Genomic DNA, 23,660 nt, shown 5'->3' with positions numbered 1-23,660 from the left:
AAATGTAAAAGTCTGTTAAGACGTACTGTAGGTATGCATTGGAATTGCAGTCGATGATTTGATTACATGAGGAATAGTTAATTAAAATACATCTCTATTTCAGTCATTCACTGCAGCAGTGTGACTATTTAATACGTCAAGATCTCACACAAAGATTGCGGACGTCGCATTGCTTTTTAATAACATACTTTATGTAATTAGTCTTCTTTTTACAGTGGGCAATTTGTATGCAGGTCAAGCTTCTGTGAATCAACATGAAAATTTTATGATAAACCTTGAGTTATTTGAAATCTTTACATTCTTCACACATGACTGACACCAACTACCTTTATCTTTTTATTGATCGTGATGGATATGCATTATGTTAAAAAACAAACAAATGTTTAATGTTAAAGTAATCTGCGTTTGCATTGAGACTATGTAGGGGTGGTTATTTAATGAAAATGGCATTTCTTCCACACTGTAAAAAACTATGAAATACAAAAAAATGAGGTATGGTCTACCTAATATTTCTTATTACATTACATAACTAATTACTTATGCAAATTGAGTAACATTAACTCTGTTGGTAGTAAGCAACAGTTAATTTACTAAATTATTATTAATAATGATTAGCCATTAGGAAAAATTACACATTACTTATTCAGGGAGGGCTGAAATAAATTAAAAATGGTCAGACACAGGAGATTGCATAAAATGCATTTTTACTAATCAAATAACATTTTTTTAACTAAATTTAAAACAAATTAATTTAAGTACAAAATAACCTCTTACAATACAATATATTTCAAGTGAAATACAACAAGTCACATTAAGCTTCTTGAACATTATTCCAATAAAAAATAAACCAAAGTCTTCATGAGATGTCAAAATAAGAAAATATACATCAGAAGCAAGATTCATAAATACTGTTTCTTACATGTAAGTGCACTTTTGTTTACATAAACACTGATGTCAGGTTTGACGGTGCATTCACACGGGCGTAAACGTTAACGCTTCCCATTCACTTTTAACTCTTTCACCGCCAGCGTTTTTAAAAAAAGTTGCCAGCCAGCGCCAGCGTTTTTCATTATTTTCACCAAAGTTTAATGCCCTCCAGAAAATTTTCTTTTTTAAATATATAAACATACAATATACCAAATGAAAGAACAGACCCTCTGCTTTCAAACAAAAAAAACCGTTTCATCCTACCTTTAGTGGTTCTTTTGCAATCAGCTTTTGAATATGGGTAGGTTTTTGCAAAAACACCATATTTTGAGCAAAAAGCAGATATAATTTAATTTTTGTGACTAACTTTTCATAGAGATCCCATTCAGAGCGATCTATTAAACAGACACGGACATGCAGCAGCTTGCCATAGGGCAATACTTCCGGGTTTAAAAAGTTGCCACCTGGTGGATAATAGCGGTATTGCGGAAAGACGGAAAATCTCGTCATTGGCGGGGAAGCGTTTTCTCTTAATTGACGAGATATCTCGTCAATGGCGGGGAAAGAGTTAATGGGTGACGTCATGTGTTGCCGAACTGAATTGTGGATCCGTCGGCGCCATGTCATTGCCGTTGCTCATGGCAGAAGTTGAACAGTTTTCAACTTTTCAAGCGGCAACGCGTGCGTCAGCCAATCATATCGCCTTATGCAAGTAACCTAGGCAGAGCGAGCCAATTACGTTTATGAAAGACCAGAGTATGTACTCCGCCCACTGTGATTGGCTTTTGGTCACGCTTCAGACAAGCCTTCCGTTAAGTGTTAACGCTTACGCCCCGTGTGAATGTACCGTAAGTGTTGGTCAGAATTTTTTTTGTATAATTTTGATTTTAGCAGATGATTTTAGAGATATCTGACTTTTCCCATTCAAGTACAGTAGGACTTCAGTCTTGCATGACTGAAATAATTGCCCGGACGTAGTGCAAACATGGCCACCTAGTGGGGCGACTTCCCTAAAGTGACTTTGATACAGTCTGTGATCAAAAGTCAATGAGTGTTGGGGAAAGTTACTTTTAAAAGTAATGCATTACAATATTAAGTTACTCCCCAATAAAGTAACTATTTGCGTTACTTAGTTACTTTTCATGGAAAGTAATGGTTACGTTACTTTTAAGTTACTTTTGCGTTACTTTTTCTTACTTGGCTGAGGCTTCATCTCTTTTAGGCCTTGCAGGTGTTTTTTATGATCGCAAAAATTTCAAGCTCTGGCCTGCCATTTCTGTTTTTGACTCAAACTGTTCCCGCTCAGGCGCACAGAGTGTGTAATTCTACATTAATATGTTCAGTTTAATTCAATACATTATTTTATTTTTAAATTTAATTAATTCAACAGAAAAGTAACTCGCATTACTTTTAAGAAAAAGTAACTCAAATATTAATGTGTTCATTTATAAAGTAACGCGTTACTTTACTTGTTACTTCAGAAAAGTTATATTATTACGTAATGCGCGTTACTTGTAATGCGTTACCCCCAACAATGAAGTCAATATAATTGACAATTTCAGTATGAACTGAAATATTACTCCTCAAATCTACCTAAATCCAGATTATTTTAGCTGTATCTACATTATTTTTACAGCTCCATACTCTTAATGTATTTTAACACTCTCTTTTTTTCTATTTTATTGCTTTAAAGATAAAACACACCTGAGATCTCCATCAATGTTATTTTAAAATTATTAATGAGAATTATTAAAGATAACTTTCTCCAAGACCTTCTCATAGACTTTGGTATCCCAAATATTGCTTTCAGTGAAATGTAGATCTGTCTGATTCGGTTAATGTGAACTCTTCAAATTTACAGTCCGTCAGCTTCTCATTACCTGCCAGCACAGGAAGTCAAATTCGATCCTTCAACCCACATTCTCCTGTTTTTCTCTCTCTTCTCCTCTCTCATGCTTTTCTATTTTAACCAGTATCTATTAATCTCACACTGTCCTTAATTATCATTAGCCTACAATGAGCGAGTCCAACACTTTCTCCAAAGGAAGCTAAAGAGTCATGGATGGTCGGTGAAGATACATTGAACCTTTTTTCCCAGTGTGCACTTTGTGCTCGGTGACTAATAGTGCTGTTTTATGGGCTCGCTGGCACTGTTATGGTAAAGACTCAGAACCCTGGCATTGATCGTCTTGCTGTTCAAATTTATGAGAAACTCAACTGGCTGTCTAGCAGACGGCATCTGCCACCCTGCCCTCGTCGTATTGAGCGAAACAGACCTCGCTGTTATATAGCAGACATGGAAGCTGTTAAAGTGATCTACTTTTTGAAGCAAGACTGTAGTTTGCAGTTGCAGGTGTTACTGTTGAGATACATTCAGTCAGACTGAATAGAGATCAAAGGGAATTACATGATCTGTGATCTTAGCTCTTGAACTGTGGGTGCATGATCCTGGTTGCATCGACTGTCTGTCTATGCAGGTGGATAATATTTTTTATTTTTCACAATGCACATAAATGCTTTAGATTGCATTACAGTACTTAAGAGGCTAGATAAAATAAAGTACATCATATCTATATATGTTTTATCAAGCGCGGTTGCCGTTTTTTATTGGTTACTTGGGCATCTGTTTTGATTATTTAATAGTTTTACTTGAGATGGGCACAACTGCTTGAGTATTGTTGGGTTTCCAAACTCTCTAAGTGCATCTGACTTGTTTTCTTGTAAATGACCATTGAAGCCCATCTTTAGTTTTGTCTTGTATTAACCTGTCTCAACATTATATACTGTATGTAGTCAATATGGCTGTTGATCTTATCGCTCTTTTCCTGTTTTTGTCCTGATCTCTCCTTATCTGTCATTCTTTCATTGTTCGTCTGGTTTTCTCGCCATGTCTCATGCCATGATTCCTCTACCTAGACCTAGTCAACCAGTTCTGTGAGCAAGTCCTGAACTTTTTGTTTTGTCCCTACTCTCCTCCCATAGCCCCATCCTCCCCTGGTGTCGACTCCGTACCCTTGCAGCGAACAGGGAGTCAAAATGCCACAGGGACGTTTCCCAGAGGCGGCTACGCTTCCGGCCAGAGCGCCAGTTACGCTGACACTTACCGCACCTTGCCGTACTGCTCATCCGTGGAGTCTCCCTACAGCAAGTCAGGTCCTGCCCTGCCACCAGAGGGCAACCTGGCACGATCTCCCTCTATAGACAGCATTCAAAAGGATCCCAGGTGAGCATGCATGCTTTTTATACATTTTTAAAGTTACTAAAGCACTTGTTTCAGAAAGCAAATATACACAGATCGATCCGTTCTCAGCTGGAAGAAGCATTTGAGCAGTGTTGAGTCTTTTTATCTGTATTGCTTTAAAACAGAGTTTGCTGACAAAACTTAAGTGCGATGTGTGGTTTGCATTTTAATCGTGTTTGACGTGGTTCAGCACATGCTATAAAGTGGATGCAGTGAAAATGATTAAGATGGGGAGAGAGAAATCCATTACTTTTAACTTAATGAAATGTAGTTATTGGTCTATCACCTGTAATTGCAGAGCACAACTAAAGTCAAGATCAATTCCTTTTTTTAAAGGCCTGTACTGATTATAGACCCTGTTTATCAAATCTTGTGCTACACAGACGTGCATGGTAATAGAAAATATGACAGAGAACATATACTTATCCAACATCTAAAACACATTCATTTTGCAGTTTTTGTAGCTACTGTGGCAATGTTTACAACAATGGAATATCATTGAAAGGTAATAAGAGGTTTATTTATACAGTGACTTTTTTGAGCTCAAGGCTACTTTGCATTGATAAATGTAGCGTAGTGCATAAGAAATGAATAATAAACAAAGAAATGCATGAAAGAATAGCATCGGATAGAAGTCAGAAATGCAGGAGAGCAGAAATTTAAAGGATATACTGTAAGGATGTGTTCTGGTTATTGAAATAGAGAAATTTAGGAAAATGGGGCGGCTAGTACAGTATGCAGCATATTGTGCACTTAGTTCTGATTGTTAACTAGGGCATTGTTAGGTCATCCCAATGATGTTCTAAGAGATTTGATGGGGTATGGCCAGGTGGTTGCTAGGGTGTCTGTGTGGTTGCCAAGGCATGGCTAGGTGTTGCTTTTAGGGTTTTGGGGTGTAACTTTTGGATAGTTGCTTACTGGCCAAATTCAAAGGACCCCAGGTCTAAGTCTCTGAAATTTGTATCTGTTGATACGACTCTGGTCAGGTCAGACTTCATAATTTTCCTGGTGAAAGTCTGATCTCTTAAAGGAAAACACCACACTTTTTCAATATTTTACTATGTTTTACCCTAAATTAGATTAGTTAATACATCCCTTTCTTTATTCAATGCGTGCACTTAATTTTTGTACAGCGCGTTGTGAATGTGTTAGCATTTACCCTAGCCCCATTCATTCCTTAGGATCCAAACAGGGATGAATTTAGAAGCCACCAAACACTTCCATGTTTTCCCTATTTAAAGACTGTTACATGAATAGTAACACGAGTTAGTATTGTTGCACAAAATAAAACGTAGCAATTTTTTAAGCGGATAAAAATTAGAACTATATTGTATAGCGGAAGAGCACTTAGTTTGCAGCACTTTATACGTCAGGTGCAGTAATATTGATGGAAGTTTGAGCGTGAGGGAGTGATGATGTTACTGCGTGCAAACAAGTGCTCTTCCGCTATACAAAATAGTTCTCATTTTTATCCGCTTAAAAATCGTCACGTTTAATTTTTTTGCCACCACACTTACTCGTGTAACTTCAAATGTAACAGTCTTATAAAAGGGAAAACATGGAAGTGTTTGATGGCTTCTAAATTCATCCCTGATTGGATCCTAAGGAATTAATGGGGCTAGGCTAAATGCTAACACATTCACAACGCACTTTACAAAGATTAAGTGCACACATTAAAAAAAGATGTATTAGCTCTTTCGCCGCCATTGACGAGATGCCCTTCCGCAACTTTTTAAACCCGGAAGTATTGCCCTATGGCAAGCGGCTGCATGTCCCTGTCTGTTTTAAAGATCGCTCTGAATGGGATCTCTATGAAAAGTCTGTCACAAAATTTTTATTATCTCTGCTTTTTGCTCAAAATGTGGTGTTTTTGCAGAAACCTACCCATATTCAAGAGCTGATTACAAAATAACTATTGAAGGTAGGATGAAAGTTTTTTTTTTTTTTTTTTGAAAGCAGAGGGTCTGTTCTTTCATTTGGTATATTGTATGTTTATATTGGAAGTCATTAAACTTTTGTGAAAATCATGAAAAACGCTGGCTGGCAACTTTAAAAAAAAGTTCAGGTAAGAACATAGTAAAATATAGAAAAACTGTGGTGTTTTCCTTTTAAATGACAAAACAAGGCGTTGTATCCATATGACCTGCTGTATAGTGTGGTATGAGTTTGTTCAATACATAACCCTGACCCAGCCTTAGGGAGCACAGCTAATTAGTACAGAACACTTCTATCAAACTACAATAACCAAGTATTAGTTTATTAAAATATTATTGCATCATATAGCGTTAAATAAAAAAGCGTCAATCACATTTGAATTCACACATTCTCGCTATACACACTCTAAAAATGGCTGGGTTATTTTTGACCCATAATGGGTAAATATTGGACAGAACACATGCTGGGTTAAAAATTACCCTGTGTTGGGTTGTTGTTATGCAACCATGGGGTATAATAACCCAGCAGTTGGGTTAAAATAACCCAGCATTGGGTCAATTTTTAACCCAGCATGTGTTCTGTCCAATATTTACCCATTATGGGTCAAAAATAACCCAGCCATTTTTAGAGTGCAATTCAATTATAATCAGACACTTTGTGTGTTTTTGAAAGGGGCAGATTGCCATATGATCCTATTTATTAAATCACTAATAGCATCCGTTGGTTGTCTCTTAATTGGTGTTGATCACATGTTAGTGTTAAGTGGCCACTTATCTCTTTAGTGCTACATTGTGAAAAGTATCTGGCCTTGAAATGCTTGACAATAGATAATAATTATGGGTACTGGTGACACACATTTATGACATCATTTTCTTATAACTGGCCTTGGTTGGACTTGTAAAGGATAATGCAGTTGAATGTCTTTTTGAGCTTGTGTGCTGTCTTCTAGAGTTTATGACACATTATAACTGTTGTTTAATTTGCTTGACAAAAAAACAAATTCAGGCAAAATGTCATCAGCTTGATCCAAAAAACGATGACCAATAAGCGGACAGAGACCTCCTTGAAGAGATGCTCTCAGTATGCTTTCAAAAAAAACTCTGTAGCGGTTCATTTGTGGTGAGAACGCGATCCGAAATCGAACAGACAAAACTGCAAAAAGCACTGCAAATTTTTGGACTAAACCAGCTGTGCTGTGCATTATGGGATGAGGAATTATTTGTTGACATTTTCTATTAGCAATATTAGCACAATGGCAGGTCCTGAAGTTGCATGGAGGTGTGAAACCTAGGGATGTTCATATCAGTTAATTTTCCCAACCGACAACCGCAGCTTATGAACCGAACATTAACCGTTAACTAATAAGATTTTAATATTAAGTTGTCATTTAGTAAAAATACAGTTGACGGTTGTCTGTGACCTAGTTAAAAGAAAACATTTCATTTGAACGTGCAAACAGCAGCGACAGATCAACAACAGAACCAGGATTCAGACATTATCAGATATTCACGCAACATTACCTTATCAAAAAGAAAGCGATCAGTCCAGATGATTAATATCCAAAGAGGGCAGATTGTCTCTTTTTCATCTACCACAGTGGTAATTTCTAAAGCAGGACCCTTTTCAAAAAAGTTTTGCTTTTGCGTCGTCTTTCTCCGTTTGTGCAAAAAGAGAGATGTTTATGGTCAGGGTCAGAGGCCATCAGCGAAGGTCTGTCCGGATGTGCACGAGACGGAGACGGACCGCGTCATCTTCCGCGGACACGTGCGCGTCTCCGTTCAGCTTCCAAATGTATAACACATATTATATGTTACACCAAACATGCACACAAATGATTTCTCATACAAATGATTACTTTATCACACTGTAAAAAAATTCCGTAGAAATTGCAGCTGGGTTGCCGGTAATTTACCGTAAATTTACATTTATGTTATTTACTGGCAAGAGTTTGTTCAAAGTTAAATTAACATTAAACATTTACAAGTCTTTGGCTTTACAGAGTAAAACTAAAAAACAGCATCAAGCAAAACATTCTGGAAAACAAAATCTGAAGCAAAAACAGAAAAAGGTTGATGATGATTTCTGGTTCCCAGAATGCTTTGCATGAGGCTGTTATTGTATAGTTTTATTCTGTAAAGATAAAGACTTGTTAATATTTAAAATGTATTTAACTTTGAACAAACTCTTGCTAGTAAATGACATAAATGTAAATCTACGGTAAATTACCGGCAACCCAGCTGCAATAACATTGTAAATTCTATGGAATTTTTTTACAGTGCAGACTGTCAGGGCAGCAATAATTTATGCCATTTACAGAACATTTACAAATTAAAGATAGAAAAGTGGCGAAATGTCTGTCAGCTCATGAGGACACGCACCGTGTGTTAACAAATATTTTTTTCTTTTAACTGATAATGTTAATTGGTCATAAATTCTTACCTTCGGTTAACGGTTAAACGGTCAATGTGAACATCCCTAGTGAAACCTCATAGAAATTGGGGGCTTTGCCATTTGCTATTGCTTGCAGCTGTCTAAATAAAATACATGCATTTTTTTGATATATTGCAAATTATGTGACATTAAACTATGTAGTGAATGATTAAACAAATCAATGGTCGATATGCAAGAATGCACGAAGTTGTGTATTTTCTCAAATATACCCTTTAGGTTCAGCACCACACCAAGGTGTCATGATAGACAAAGGCAAAGGTGACACTTTTACCCAGGAAGTATCCTGACATGATGCTGACACCGACATCATTACTATAGTAACCAATACTATACAACGTAAATGGACATGAGACCTTCAGATCGAGCAGACTTCACTTACAAAGTGTTAAATTTTGGTAAAAATTGGCTTTGAAAACCATTTCGCATTTGAGTGCAGTGAGAATGGAGTTTTTGATCTGTATTGTGCCTATTCGTGTCTCGTATCAGGTAAAGTGGACACCATTAAAACTTAACGATTAAATATGAGCCTGAAATGACCTGTTTCATTGCATGTGTGTTTACATGTACACTTTTCTGTAGTCTATTTTGGTTTTTGCTCTGCAGAGCTGAAAATATGTGGGAGGACAGGTGTGCTAACAGCACAAGTGCTCCAGCTTGTGATAAGTGTAGACATTTTCAGCCCGTGGCAACTGTGAAGCAATACTGAAAAGTGTTGATTTTTTGGCATGAATTTATAAGGGCAAAGTGTGTCCTTGGGTGAAATGCTAAGCTATTCAAAATGACAAAAAGACACGGTGTTTGACCTTTTCATCTGACGGTAGTACATGCTATCTACAGGTTTCTTAAATATGAATGATAGTTCCAAAAGTCATTTGAAAATAAGGAACATTTCCCAAACCAACCTTCCTTGACTATGTTGTGGCCCACCATCTAGTGGGGAAAATTTGCCAAACTTGCCGTTCCCTTTAATAAAGTAGGCCTATCACTCGGCTAATTAAAAGGAAAGCAATGTGAATATGAAACGAAACCGGCTTCTGGTACAAATCACACAACTTACTATAGTGGAGAACCAAGATGGCAGGAAGCACATGAGTGCGCAACACTTAGTGTAACAGTAAATACAGATTTGACTAAATTGTTTTCAAAGTGTCAAAGCTTTCTCAATTGTTATCCAAATTGTGTGAAATTCGTAATTGCCACTACTAACAGGCTGCTAGACAAACTGCCTCAAAATGTTTTTAAGAAAGGAGTTTGGGATTGCTTCTTGCATACGTCAGAAATATGTGAAGACAAGCTGCGATTTCAACAAGGAAAGTGCATTAGCAAGTTATTAATGATCACGGTGCGGCAAAAAATATGGCTGACGTGCTCCATAAACACCAGACCTCTTTGCATCAGGGCCGGGATATCAGGGCACCTGCGGTGAAGGGTTTTGGCTCTGACTGCGAGAAAGTCTTTGGTAGACGTTATCATGCATTACACTTGCTGATGTGAACGATAAATGGAGTTATGAGCCATCTGCAGTTCACAGATGATTGATGAAAAATGGATGGGATAAGGATAAATGAGTGAGATCGAGTAGAGCTTATTGATTTGCGGCTGTATACTTGCAGAGCTGGTGAGAAGAAGGGATTGCCTTGAGAAAATAAAGGGGTCTGGCCTTCGCCTTCCCCTCCTATTGATCAAAGCTTAGGTCCAAACCCCCTTCTCAACACAGTCATTTTTGTTCAGGCCTTTCTGTTCTTTGTTTCTTAAACAACTACCACTGCCCTTGTCTATTCGGGGACGAATATGCTTCTTAAGTCAGTAGCATTGACATATATATGAACGCTGTGAAAAAATCTTGTGCTGGTGCACTTAGACCTGGGAAAGATGCTCTCAAGTGGTCGACTAAGGGTAGTTACAGTGATAGATTAAGAGAAAACAGCAGTGCTCTTGAAAGAGTGGCTGGTTTTATTGTTTGGATGGTCTGTGTAAATGGAGGTCAGTGTTCATATATGAATTGCTGTTAAAAGGTAGCAATTTCATGCATTAAGCTGCTTATATAGTACAGTTGTGGCTGGGTTTGTTTTTTGCAAAATCTGTGGTGTTTTGATTAGTAAATTCACCTTTCTTTAGACATTTCAAAAGCATTCAGATGAACATTGTTGTGGTGTGCATTTGTATACAGCGTATTTAACCCAGACCATGGTAAATATGCTTTAATGCCATTGTTCTTCAATGGAGCCATGTCTAATGGTGTATTGTAAGGGTGCTATATGAGTAGCCTCATTTAAAGGTATAGTTCACCAAAAAATGAAAATTTTGTCATCATTTACTCATTCTCATGTTGTTATCTGTATACATTTCTGTGTTATGATGAACACAAAGGAAGATATTTTAAGGAATGTTTGAAACCAAACCCCATTGACTTCCAATGTATTCTTTTTTCCTATGGAAGTCAATGCAGTCTCTGATCGGTTTGGTTACAAACATTCCTCAAAATATCTGCATTTGTGTTCATTAGAACGAAGAAATTTATACAGGTTTGTAACAACATGACAGTAAATATTGTCATTTTTCAGTGTACTATCCCGTTAAGAGATAGAGAGGTAGGTTCTGTTCCGAAACCTGGTGCTCTGAACATCTATAAGCAGTATTTTTAGGCATCATACTACAGGTGTTGAGTTGCTATTACAGGTACTTATAAAAATGAGTTGAATGAGTTGAAAAACACTTGCAGTGGGGGTGCGCGGGGCAAAAACTAATGAGGGGTTAGTTGTAACACGGACTGTATTGTTGCACAAGGTTGAGTTTTTGTTTTTCCGGTATTTTTTTCATGCTGCCAAAAGACAATCTCTTGCAAATTATTGAAGATGTATAATGTTTTTCCAGAGAGTTATTGATGAATGAGTGTTTTGGTGGCATGCAAGTACAATTTTTCATCGTATGGTTTTTTTGGGTACTAAGTTGGATATGTAAGATACCAAATCCAATGCTATGTCATATTAATCAGTGTCTTGTTGACTAAAACATAGCATCATTTTGAAATATGTCTGCAGGCCTTAGCAACTTTTTTGGTGGGCTTGAAAATATTTTGACCCAGCGGGGTTAATTGTAACTCTGTGTTACAACTAACCCCTCAGCAGTTACGATATAAAAACCGCTAATGTTAGCGTAATTCTTGCCGTTGTTTTAATAGGCTACAAACAAATGATTGCTGGCTGCCAACAAAATAAATGTGCCTGTCTTATAAAAAATCGTGTATCAAATTTATTTTTGTTCAAATCTTTAATATTGATTGAATAAGGTCACATCAAAGATTTAAATCATAATGAGATGAATGGCTAAAATCAGACTTTGATGCTCATTATCTCAGAATTTGATTTTGAAACTGTAGTATGGTTATTACAGACTGGGTCACATATAAAAAAATGCTTTTCTCGCATATTTAGACATTTGTATCTATTTATAATTGAACTATTGTTTAAAAAGGGCTGGATGAATGAAAACAGTGTGGATACCTGTCTATTATAGACAGATATATAAACAATATCCACTTTAAGTATATAGACAAAATAGTATTGAAATATTTGCCTGCAAACTTAATTTTTAGCAAGTGTTACAACTAACCCCCTGCCTGTTACAATTAACCCCACCTATGGGGTAAGTTGTAACGTTTGCACTTCTGTCATGTTTGGTGTAATTGTCCAAGAATGATAAGTAATAGAAACATACTTCAACTGTTCATTTGTAGCAGAGATGTGCGTGTTGCTTGTGTAAAAATATGATTAATCAAACTCAAATATTTTTTGAATGATTGAACCAAACCCAAAAAGCATTAGGTTGTGCCCCGCTCTCCCCTATTATAAGAACACACATAGCCCCAAATTATACTCTTAATGCCTCCAATATGTTAGTAGGCTCTGCCATGCTATTATCCTAGCCTTGACTTGATATATCACTTGTCTGCCCCTACCCATTATGAAGACTTACAGACGCACACTTCTGTGACCTTGAGTACGTCATTATGCTCTCATCTATGTTCAGATCAGTCACTTAAGAAACCTGTATCCTGGCAAAGGTGTTTGTAGGTACCCGATATGTCTTGTATTATAAGGACTGATGGTTTTACTGATAAGCACAGCTTGTGGTTGCAATGCAGGAGTGTATTTGACATTGACACTGTGTATAGGTGTGTTGTTTCTGTGTTAACACGCAGTGAGGGCTATTATGCACACATGACTCCAGCAATGCTCGGCAGCAAGTGCTTTGTGATGGAAATTGTAAGCCTTGGGAGGTGTTTGCAATAGCGAAGGTACAACGTTTGTTGGTGAATTATTGCTGTCTTTTTTTTTAAGCAGTGAGGAATTTTTTTGTGTTGTCTGTCTTATATAAAAACAGCCTCATTGTCTATACCTTGTGTTTATGATAATTACCGTCTCTGTCAAATGTACATTCATAGCCGTCGTGTTTGTTGTAATTTTAAGCTGGTGTTGATGTAAACGTATGTTTTGTCTGGCTTTCACTCTCCTCATTATTTGAAATGACTGTGATTTTTCACGGATGTTGTGCATCATCCGGCGACCTGGTTCATTTCAGGGATCTGAGAGCCGTTTGCAATCATTCAGGCTTATTTGATTTCTGGTTTGAGTTGTCCAAGGGGCAATATAACATGCACTGTTAATGCAAGGTGTGCTTGGGTTACTCTTTTTTTTCTTGCATTCACAGTTGTTCCAGATATTTTTATAACAAAGTTATTGTACAAAGTCATCCGACACAGAGGAAAGAACTGAACAAGTATGTTTAAAACCTTGGTCAAGTACACACAGACTCCAAGGTCTCAGAGATGAAAGGTTTGAGGTCTTAACCAGAATACAAAGAGAACTGGGCTCTGCTTTCTGGCTACTCAGTTCACTTTTTAGTCCATTCAGAAGTTGATTCTTTCAAAAGAGGACACAAGTGTGAAAACAAAACTGATTCAATCTAATGAATCTAATAAACTATTAGATACATTTAGTAAAAGCACTTATTATGAAGAATTGTAGTCTGGTTAAGCATCTAGAATTGATATATTATTGGTATTTAAACACTGTCAAAAAATGATCCCAAGCAGTCACTGGAGAAGTACTTTTCTCCAGTGACTGATATGTATGTATAAAAAACGAATATGTATATATTTGGTACCAATATATACCTCTGATGTACTAATGTGTACCTTTAAAGAACCAATATGTACCTTTGTGGTATACATGTGCACTCTTAGTTATCAATACGTACCTCTGAGGTATTAATATGTACCTTTGAAGTACTAATATGTACTTTTGCGGTACACATGCGCACTCTTTGGTATCAATATGTACCTCTGAGGTACTAAGTACTAATATGTATCTTTGGAGTAATAATATGCAGTTTCGGGGAAAGTTACTTTTAAAAGTAATGCATTTAAATAAGTTACTCCCAAAAAAAGTTACTAATTGCGTTACTTAGTTACTTTTCATGGAAGTAATGCTTACGTTACTTTTTAGTTACTTTTGCGTTACTTTTTCTTGTAATGCGTTACTTTACTCGTTACTTCAGAAAAGTAATATTATTATGTAATGCACGTTACTTATAATGCGTTACACCCAACACTGCTAATATGTACCTTTTGAGGTACTAATATGCACTCTTTGGTATCAATATGTACCTCAGCGGTACTATTATGTACCTTAGAAGTACTAATATTTATCTTTGGAGTACTAATATGTACCTTTGAAGTACTAATATGTATCTTTGGAGTACTAATATGTACCTTTGAGGTATTAATATGCACTCTTTGGTATCAATATGTACCTCAGCGGTACTATTATGTACCTTAGAAGTACTAATATTTATCTTTGGAGTACTAATATGTACATTTGAAGTACTAATATGTACCTTTGAGGTACGCATGTGCCCTCTTTGGTATCAATACATGTTTGTACCACTGATGAACTAATATGTACCTTTGAAGTACTAATATGTATCTTTGGAGTACTAATATGTACCTTTGAGGTATTAATATGCACTCTTTGGTATCAATATGTACCTCTGAGGTATTAATATGTACCTTTGACGTACTCTTATGTATCTTTGAGGTACACATGTGTCCCCTTTGGGATCAATATGCACTTCGGATGTATTATTATGTACCTTTGAGGTACTATTATGTATCTTTGGAGTACTAATATGTACCTTTGAAGTACTAATATGTACCTTTGAGGTACGCATGTGCCCTCTTTGGTATCAATATGTACTTCTGAGGTACTAATATGTATCTTTGAAGTATTTTTGGGGGGCCATTTTTGCCTTGGATAGAAAGTTATTAATGAGACGACAGGAAAGTATAACGTGAAGAGAGGGGTATGGGATTGGCAAAGGACCTCAAGCCGGGATTCGAACTTGGGCCGCCAGAAGTGCGTCTGCACCATGTGTCGGAGCACCGTCCACTACACCATCGGCTCCGACATCTTTGAAGTATTAATATATACCTTTGAGGTACTATTATGCACTCTTTGGTATCAATATGTACCTCTGAGGTATTAATATGTACCTTTGAAGTACTAATATGTACTCACTAAAACAGTTGGGTTAAAAATAACCCAATAAATAACCCAATGGTGGGTTACTATAGCACCGACCCATTGTTGGGTTATTTTAACCCAATGCATTGGGTAGAAAGTTTTACCCAATTAGTTGGGTTATGAAATAACCAATTTGTTGGGTTATTTTTGCAATGCTGTTTTAACCCCATTATTATTATTATTATTATTTATTACTATTATTTGCTTTATAAATAAATAATTCAAAACTTACAAATACATTTATAATGCTTTAATTTCATTTAGTAATTTGCACCTGCATTTAAATGTATAAATACATACATGTATAGAAGCATAAATACATACACACATACATACATATATACATACATAAATAAACAAAAACATAAGAACAAAACAAATCTACTCAATCTTATCCAACTAAAAACTGCTTAAAAGCATAGTTCACACATTTTGTCATCATTTTCTCCCTCTCATGTTGTTATAAACCTGTATAAAAGTCTTTACTTTGATAACCACAAAGGTATATTTCAAAGAATGTTTAAAAAATAAAACCGATCATTAGCCCCATTCATTTTCATAGTATTCTTTTTTCCTACTATAACAGTCAATGGGGCTCATGATCTGTTTGGTTTCAAACATTACTCAAAATATCTTCCTTTGTGGTCATCAGAACAAAAAAATGTGTACAGGTTTGTAACGACAGGAGAGGAAGAAAATTATGACAATTTTCATTTTTGGGGGAACTGTCCCTTTAAGCAGGTGACAGTGTGTTCAGGAAACATCACATGGTACAAAATGTATTGTGTGTTACCGAAACTACTTAACAGTAGTGAAAGGCTTGGGATACTCTGTATAAAATGTAAAAAAAAATATTAAAGCACATGTCAACTGCTGGTCTTGCTCCAGGGCCATGCCTCCCAACGATAACAAAGGCTTGTGATTAGTCGAATTCATCCCATAGGAGGACATGGGGTCTTCGTCATACCTCCTCCTCCAAATACTGAATTATGTTTGTTTTCTGACCTGAAGACAGAATTTTCACAATGTAAATATGCACACATAAACAGGTTAAAAAAAACAAGTGTCATAAATGATACTTACAGGTTGCAAATTAATAAATGTTTGCTTTGCCTCTTGGTACTGTAGGAAGGCTGAACCATCTTGCTGGCCATTTTGTAAGGTTTTTAATGCAACATCTCCAAGAATGTCTACATTTAAAGAAAATAATAATTAATTAAATCTCAAAGCAAACACATCTGGCACGCTGAATAAATACTCTACTTTGACAGTAGATGGCGCTGAATTGCAAATTCAACCGTTACCGGGGTTACAGTATACAGTAGTAGACGTGCAGCGCTTTATCAGGGATTATACTGAAGTAAGACGACAATAAAATGCCATCGAGTCATTTCTTAAGACATTTACATTCAGAATCACATTTATATTACAGCTCTGTGTCTATAACACAGACCGGCTAAAAAAATATTTGGAGCAAAAAACAGCCGGTTGCATCCCTTACAAAAGTTAAAAAACGGTTTTTACTACACTTTAAACAAAACAACATTGTCTGTTACAGAAAGCATGGTTAAAGCAATATGACAATCAATACGCCATGAAACTAACGTTATACTACTAAAAAAAGAAATGATTCATTTTCGTAAGGGCTCATGCTGTTGGTGCTGTTTAGTATTAAAATAAATTGCAATGTCTCTCTACGTTTATGATTGCTTAAAAACGCGTTTGGCATCGATAACAGTTAATGAATGGAACAGGTGTAACGGACAAAAACTAGACAACAGCGTTTTTGTACACTTATTTAAACGTGACTGATAGTTTACTGTGTGTTAGAGCTTAAAGACACTTTGTAGCAAAATAAAACATTACACAGAGATATATATTTTAAAACGTACCTCTCGTGTCTGTCCGCACTCAGCAGTGGCACCGGTCAACCGTTGAAATTCAAAATGCGTGACGTGAGCCCGATTTTAACCCAACTCTCTGGGTTGTTATGGAAATAACCCAATACAAGCTAGGAATAACCCAACAGAACAACCCAATACGTTTAACCCACCTATTGGGTAAAACAAATAACCCAACGGTTTTTAGAGTGTATCTTTGAGGTACACATGTGCCCTCTTTGGTATCAATATGCACTTTGGAGGTATTATTATGTACCTTTGAAGTACAAATTTGTATCTTTGGAGTACTAATATGCATTCTTTAGCAGGCTTGTGCACAATTCAGAATTTCAGAATTGGCCTCCATTCAATTCATGAATTGGAATTTGAATTGGAATTTGAATTGAATTGACTCCGCCCTACAGGAAGTTGAATTGGAATTGGAATGACAGGAAGTGGAATTAAATTCATGACAATTCAAAGAAATTCCACAGTCACACAACAGGAAGAATCTCACATACATTCAGTGTTAGGAAAGTTACTTTGGAAAATAGTTTGGCAACCATTTTAAATACTAAGTAAAGCATTCTAGGAAATAAAGTCATGTTCCATTGTGTTCTATAAAATTACAATTACAAAAAAATCTAACTTAATTATTTGTTATGTGACTAGAGATTTGAACATTAATTGCTGGGGAAAACATTTCCTGTTAATCTGTACAAGTAGTTCAAACTAATATAATTTATAGAATATGTAACGCAATCATATCTGACATATACTGAAAGCTTCATTTTTAACACTTCACTTACTGTTTAATATGTATATAAATTTCTTTGAATTTCTATTGAATTGCAATTCTGCTTCCTTTAAAGGGGACAGAGAATGAAAAACCATTTTTACCTTGTCTTTGTTGAATAATGGTAGTCTACCCGCATTCACGAACATATAAAAAGTGCTAAACATGCTAAACATCTCAGTCTCATAGAAATTCCTCTTTTAGAAATGTCAGCCAGTAAACAGCCCAATCTGAAAAACTGATGCTTGTGACATCACAGGCATCTCACTGCCCCTCTACTTTAAAATAATTGGCTACATTTTTTGAGTGGCAGCAAAGTCAGCCAATCAGTAATGAGATTGCAAGTTAAGCTAGTAGGGGGAGCCAAATAGGTGCAAAACCACTTGTTTAAAATCCCCCACCCTAATAGAGCTATCTGAGAGAGGTTTTTAGGAAGCTTCTAAGGCATTACAGACCCAAACAAAACATTTTTTGTCTACATTTCACAGCAAAGAACAAGGATAAATACCCGTTCAATCATTCTACGTCACCTTTAATTTAAATTCGAATTGTAATTCTAGAATTGAATTGGAATTTGGGAGTTATTCTCAATTCAATTCTGAATTGTGCACAAGCCTGCTCTTTAGTATCAATATGTACATATTAGGGACTAACAAGTATTGTTGGGGTGCAAATATGCTATTTTTGGTATCAGTATGTACTTCTATGTACATATGTACACTTACACTTCTCACTTTGGTGATAGCTAATGGGGATCCTTTTAACAATAAACAATAAACCGCTAGGGACAATGTTTTGACAATTTTTCTGACAGTGAAGTTACATCATTATCACTATTATATCCCAGTAACTAAAATGTTGTTACTACTGATTTCCTAGAAGCAGACTGATGGTATGTGGTAGAGGAATTTTAACACTAACATCAATGAATGCAGCAAACTACACACAAAGTGCTGAAGGTTAATGCTTCTTCTGTCAACTTATTAAGGTTAATTTCACTGACGGTCCTCAAACGTCTCATTTCAGATTATGGAAACGCAATGGCTAAGCAAAATCATAAATCCGCATTCCTAAGCATCAATATTGAGTTCTCTGACGCAGCATGTTTCTATGTGGTGCCGTCAGAGGTTGTTCAGATGAGTCTGAACGTGATGGGACGGAAAGGTCACGGAGGTTAAGCTTCAACCACGTAGAATTTCTACAATTACATTGTCTTTACAACAACGCAGACTAAATCAAGCATGTAAATTCAATTACTTGACTCAGCGATGCTCGGGAATAACCTTAGAGCATAGTTAACAGCATTACAAATAAAAATGAGGTGTTCTGCATGTTACATGCTCCGTTTGTTTTCGTTTGTTCAACTTTCAGCATATTTCTAATTACAGGATCAATCCGTAACCAACAAATATGGTGATGTTGATTGCGTCTCGAGCCTGGAAATTGCAGGAGCGGATTAATTCTGATTGCAAGGCACAGACTATAAGGATGACAAACAAGTGGCGGTGTTTACCAGCATCTAATGCGATTAATCTGTTTGAAAGACAGTGCTTGTTTTCTGCATCTACAGTTTCAGTCTCTCTCTGTGTTGCCACAATCCACTGTGCATAAGTCCATAATGTGCACAAATGTGCTTGTTAATATGTTACATGGTAGCTTTTATGCTCTCTTGGCTGTTATTTAATTAACTCGTACTTAACGCTAATAATCTATACAACAATTGTCATACAACATCCAGGGGTTTGCCACTTAAGTTAATTAAATTAATGGCTGTTAAGTCCAACATGGTTGACCCCAAGACCCCCTGTACAACTCAACCATTATTCTCTATTAAACAAGGTTCTGTAAATAAATGCAATCATGGTTTATCACAGAAGGAACTTTGATTGTCCCAATCCTCAGTGACAATTAGGTCGTCTGTTTGACGTCTACTCCACAATAGGCTTTATTTATCTTACACTGCTTTCTGAAATTGGTCATTTCCCCCCTACCCCACCCCAAAGATGGGGCATAAAGCAAAGCTCTACGTGAGAATCCATTTGTAAACCCGGGTGGAGCTATTTGCAGAGTAATACCAGAGGCTACATCATCTCTGAATGCTTAGCAGTTTCTTTCAGGGAAGTGCTAATATCTTCAAAGGTCTTTCTCTATCAGTTCTCTGACCTGCTTTGAAATGAAAAGCAAATGTTTGTTTTACACACACATACACGCGAACACAGCCATGCGTGAATCTCTTCATTTTTCTTTTTGATTTGTTCTGCTCATATTTTCTTGACAGGAATGCTAGAGCTGTTAACGGTTTGTGTTTGACAGTCCTAGGTTGCATGCATTTCTAAACATCTCAACATGGTTAAAAATAAAGGGACATAGAAGAACCATTTTTGACTGTGTGGCTCCATAAAGAACATTTAAAGTATCACGCCAACTTTTTGGGACTTTGTTTATTCACCGTATCCCCCAGAGTTAGATAAGTCCATACATGCCTTTTTCGTCTCCATGTGTGCCTGGCCCACCCACCGCTGGCCTACCTTAGCACAAAGACTGGAAGTAAATGGCTCCAGCTAGCATACTGCTCTCAATAAGTAAAAAAACAACGCTAACATTTTCTTATTTATATGTTGTGATTTGTATAGTCACAGCGTGTACAAATAACAAGGTCATATGAGACACAGCCATCTTTTAACTGTATACATACTAGGAACTATAGCCTATTCTTAGAAGGCAAAGCACTGCTATTTGGGTGGGGTGATTTGCTTGCAGCCCCTGAAAAGCCCTGTGGCGAGGAACGGACAGTTTGCGCAAGTGTTGTGCTAATCACTCCGCCCAAGTAGCAGTGCTTTGTGATACAAATCACAACATATAAATAGGAAATGTTGGCAATATTTTGTCACTTATTGGAAGCAGTATGCTAGCTGGAGCCATTTACTTTCAGTCTTTGTGCTAAGCTAGGCTAGCGGTGGGTGCGTCAGACAGAGTTACAGCACGCACAGAGATGAAAAAGGTATGTATGGACTTATCTAACTCTGGAGGATACGATGAATAAGCTAAAGAACCTTTCTGTTTCATTGTTTAAAGAATCTTTGACTAAATCTTGCTTTAGGGAACCAAAAGGTTTTCCTCTATGTCTTTGCATTGAAGCACCTTCATTTTTAAGAGGTCGCTGTTTTGGTTTTACAGCGTGTTAGCCGAGCACCGTGCAGCGGCTAATTTCAACAGCGCTGAGTCTATCGCTTAAGCTCACACTGCTAAGGTCCTGTGGTTTCCATTATTTCACCCGCAGAACTCCAGTCTCAGCCAGCTATTTAAATAAGCTTCATGGAAGTAACACAGGGGCATTTACATCAGTATGAAACTCAACGCCGCTAGCAAGGCTAACAGAGCTGTTTCTGTCCGACTGTGGTAAAACGCTCGGCAGGGTGAGAAATTTTGCAGTGGCAATCAAGTTACGCACGCTGTGAAACATATTCTCACTGTTTTCCTGCATGCACAGACAAAAAACACACACATGTGAATGCTAATATGATGTGACTTCAGCAAGCTGCGTGCTACATTGCTAAAGCTAATCCATAATGCATTTATCCCTGTGGGTTATTGACTTAGTATGTGAGTCAGGCCATGAAAGCTGTCCTGACTCCACGTTGGGGTGTTATTATCAAACACCGTCCTGCCGACCGCATTTAATTCACTTTGAAAACAACATTTGATGAGAAAATCACTTGAAGCGAAGCACAAAAACAGACCTGAGAGAAGTCAGAAACTGCAAAAATAATTGACCTCATGAGTATTTAAAAAAAAAATGAGTGAATGAATGTGGCTACAAAGTGGAATTAACTTGAAGCAAAATGCATCTAATGATGAGACTTGTTTGCCAAGAATATATCTTGGATTTATAATGTTTTCATCTTATTGGCAAGTAGTGATGTTTCTGTTCTGAGCGCAATACTCACTAAAACTTGTTCGGTTTATGCCTAAAATAAGAAAAAAATTATTTCCCGATGGGGAAGAAAAATAAAGTTTAAGATATACAGTACGCCTGAAAAGTGGAGGGTTTAATTTCGTTGCAACCGCTTTCACCCAAAGGAATTGCAAAAATAACTTCTTAATACGGATTTTGTAAACACTCCCTTAGTCAGATTGTTCAAACAGATTTTCCTGTTCAACGTTCAGCTATTTTTTTGAAAACTAGACAAAGTACTAATAAAGAAAGTGATATTTTGTAGTGCTGCTATGGCTTAAGATCTTAAACATGCACATTGCATACAGTATTCCGACGGATATAACCATCCACCCTAAAGCGCACACCTGTTTTAATAATTACTAGGCTGGCCTTCCGATTGTTTACATCATAATATAGTGTGATGCGTTCATTGTAAACACAGTATAGCTCCCCTGGTTATCGCTCTTAGGTGAATTGTGTACCCATTAATATTTGTCACACTGCAAGGAAGAGGATTTGCAGTGGCATGCATGCATATCAAATATAACCTTTAGCTAATTTAAGGGAACAGTATACAGTTTTTTTCCTGATGCTGTGCTTGTGCGATTTATATTTGAACAAGCCTGTGTTTCTGCAGTGCTCCATGCAAAGGACTTTTAAGGTTTAATTTTTTTATTTAGGTTATGTTTACTTGTTTCTATTGATGTCAGATCGACGTTTGCGTGATTCGTTTGAGCATGAGTGTATCTGAGGTCTCTGTTCGTCTGTACAAAATCTGTTAGGTCAGGACTCGTGTTGAGAGAAGCTGTCTGCAGCAGAGAGCTTTGAGATGGGAGACAGACAGTGTGGCACTGACAGGCATCCATATGGTCCTCTGGCAGCTCGTCTCATCAGGGACACCACTGTTATTGGGCAAATCCCACACTGTAAAAAAATTCCGTAGAAATTGCAGCTGGGTTGCCGGTAATTTACCGTAGATTTACATTTATGTTATTTACTGGCAAGAGTTTGTTCAAAGTTAAATGAACATTAAACATTTACAAGTCTTTGTCTTTACAGAGTAAAACTAAAAAAGACAGTATCAAGCAAAACATTCTGGAAAACAAAATCTGAGGCAAAAACAGAAAAAGGTTGATGATGATTTCTGGTTCTCAGAATGCTTTGCATGAGGCTGTTATTGTATAGTTTTATTCTGTAAAGATAAAGACTTGTTAATATTTAAAATTTATTTTACTTTGAACAAACTCTTGCTAGTAAATAACATAAACGTAAATCTACGGTAAATTTCCGGCAACCCAGCTGCAATAACATTGTAATTTCTACGGATTTTTTTTACAGTGCACGGCACGGGGCAATGAGAGGGGAACGCATCTGTCTTTGTGTAAACAGTGCATGGAAAATTACAGAACCCTCACATTTACACAAACTCGCTGCTATGAACACACATACACATAGTGGTCCTAATTGCATGGTCCTAATTGGCAGTCAGGTGTACCTGGAAGCCCAAAGTCATGGGTTTGATTCTCAGTGAACATACATACAAAAAAAAAAGTATATATTGAATGCACTTTAAGTCGCTTTTTGAAACGTGTTTAAATGAAGATCCTGACGTGAGTCACTTGAAATGGCCTTTAGAGGTCTGGCTCTCCTTTAATGTGTCTTTCAATAGTGATTACGGGGCCGCTTTCTCTTCATTTCCTATACTTCCAAACTTCAAAGGCTACATGCAAGTCACCCCTCACAAAATGCATGTGTCTGTTATGCAACATACATCAAATAACATTTACGGGTGACTCCCGAAGGATCAAATATCGTATTCACTGTGCCTTTGGACTGAGTTTTAACTTTTATCCTGTCGGCTATAACCTGTCACTTTACTTAGGACAAGCTTGACTTGCTATTACTCAGT

General features: G+C 36.8%; 1 protein-coding gene and 1 long non-coding RNA gene across 4 annotated transcripts in view; one reads left to right on the top strand and one right to left on the bottom strand.

Annotated features, from left to right (window-relative positions):
* Window positions 1–23,660, top strand: part of ctnnd2a (catenin (cadherin-associated protein), delta 2a) — a 310,244-nt gene that overhangs the window by 174,897 nt on the left and 111,687 nt on the right. For all 3 annotated transcript variants that reach the window (XM_065258246.2, XM_065258245.2, XM_065258247.1), the window contains one exon: window positions 3,910–4,150. In XM_065258246.2, coding sequence (XP_065114318.1) covers window positions 3,910–4,150 — 241 coding nt within the window. The remainder of the gene's footprint in view (window positions 1–3,909; window positions 4,151–23,660) is intronic.
* On the bottom strand, window positions 15,715–17,229 carry LOC135740155 (uncharacterized). The gene is made up of 3 exons (XR_010529158.2): window positions 17,031–17,229; window positions 16,222–16,328; window positions 15,715–16,143 (listed from the first exon to the last, which is right to left on the bottom strand). It is a non-coding gene; the product is annotated as an uncharacterized lncRNA (long non-coding RNA).

This window comes from Paramisgurnus dabryanus, chromosome 22 (assembly GCF_030506205.2).
Source record: "Paramisgurnus dabryanus chromosome 22, PD_genome_1.1, whole genome shotgun sequence".
NCBI classification, from domain to species: Eukaryota; Metazoa; Chordata; class Actinopteri; order Cypriniformes; family Cobitidae; genus Paramisgurnus; species Paramisgurnus dabryanus.
Note: the sequence above shows the minus strand (reverse complement) of the source record. Positions and strands in the feature narration are given on the sequence as shown.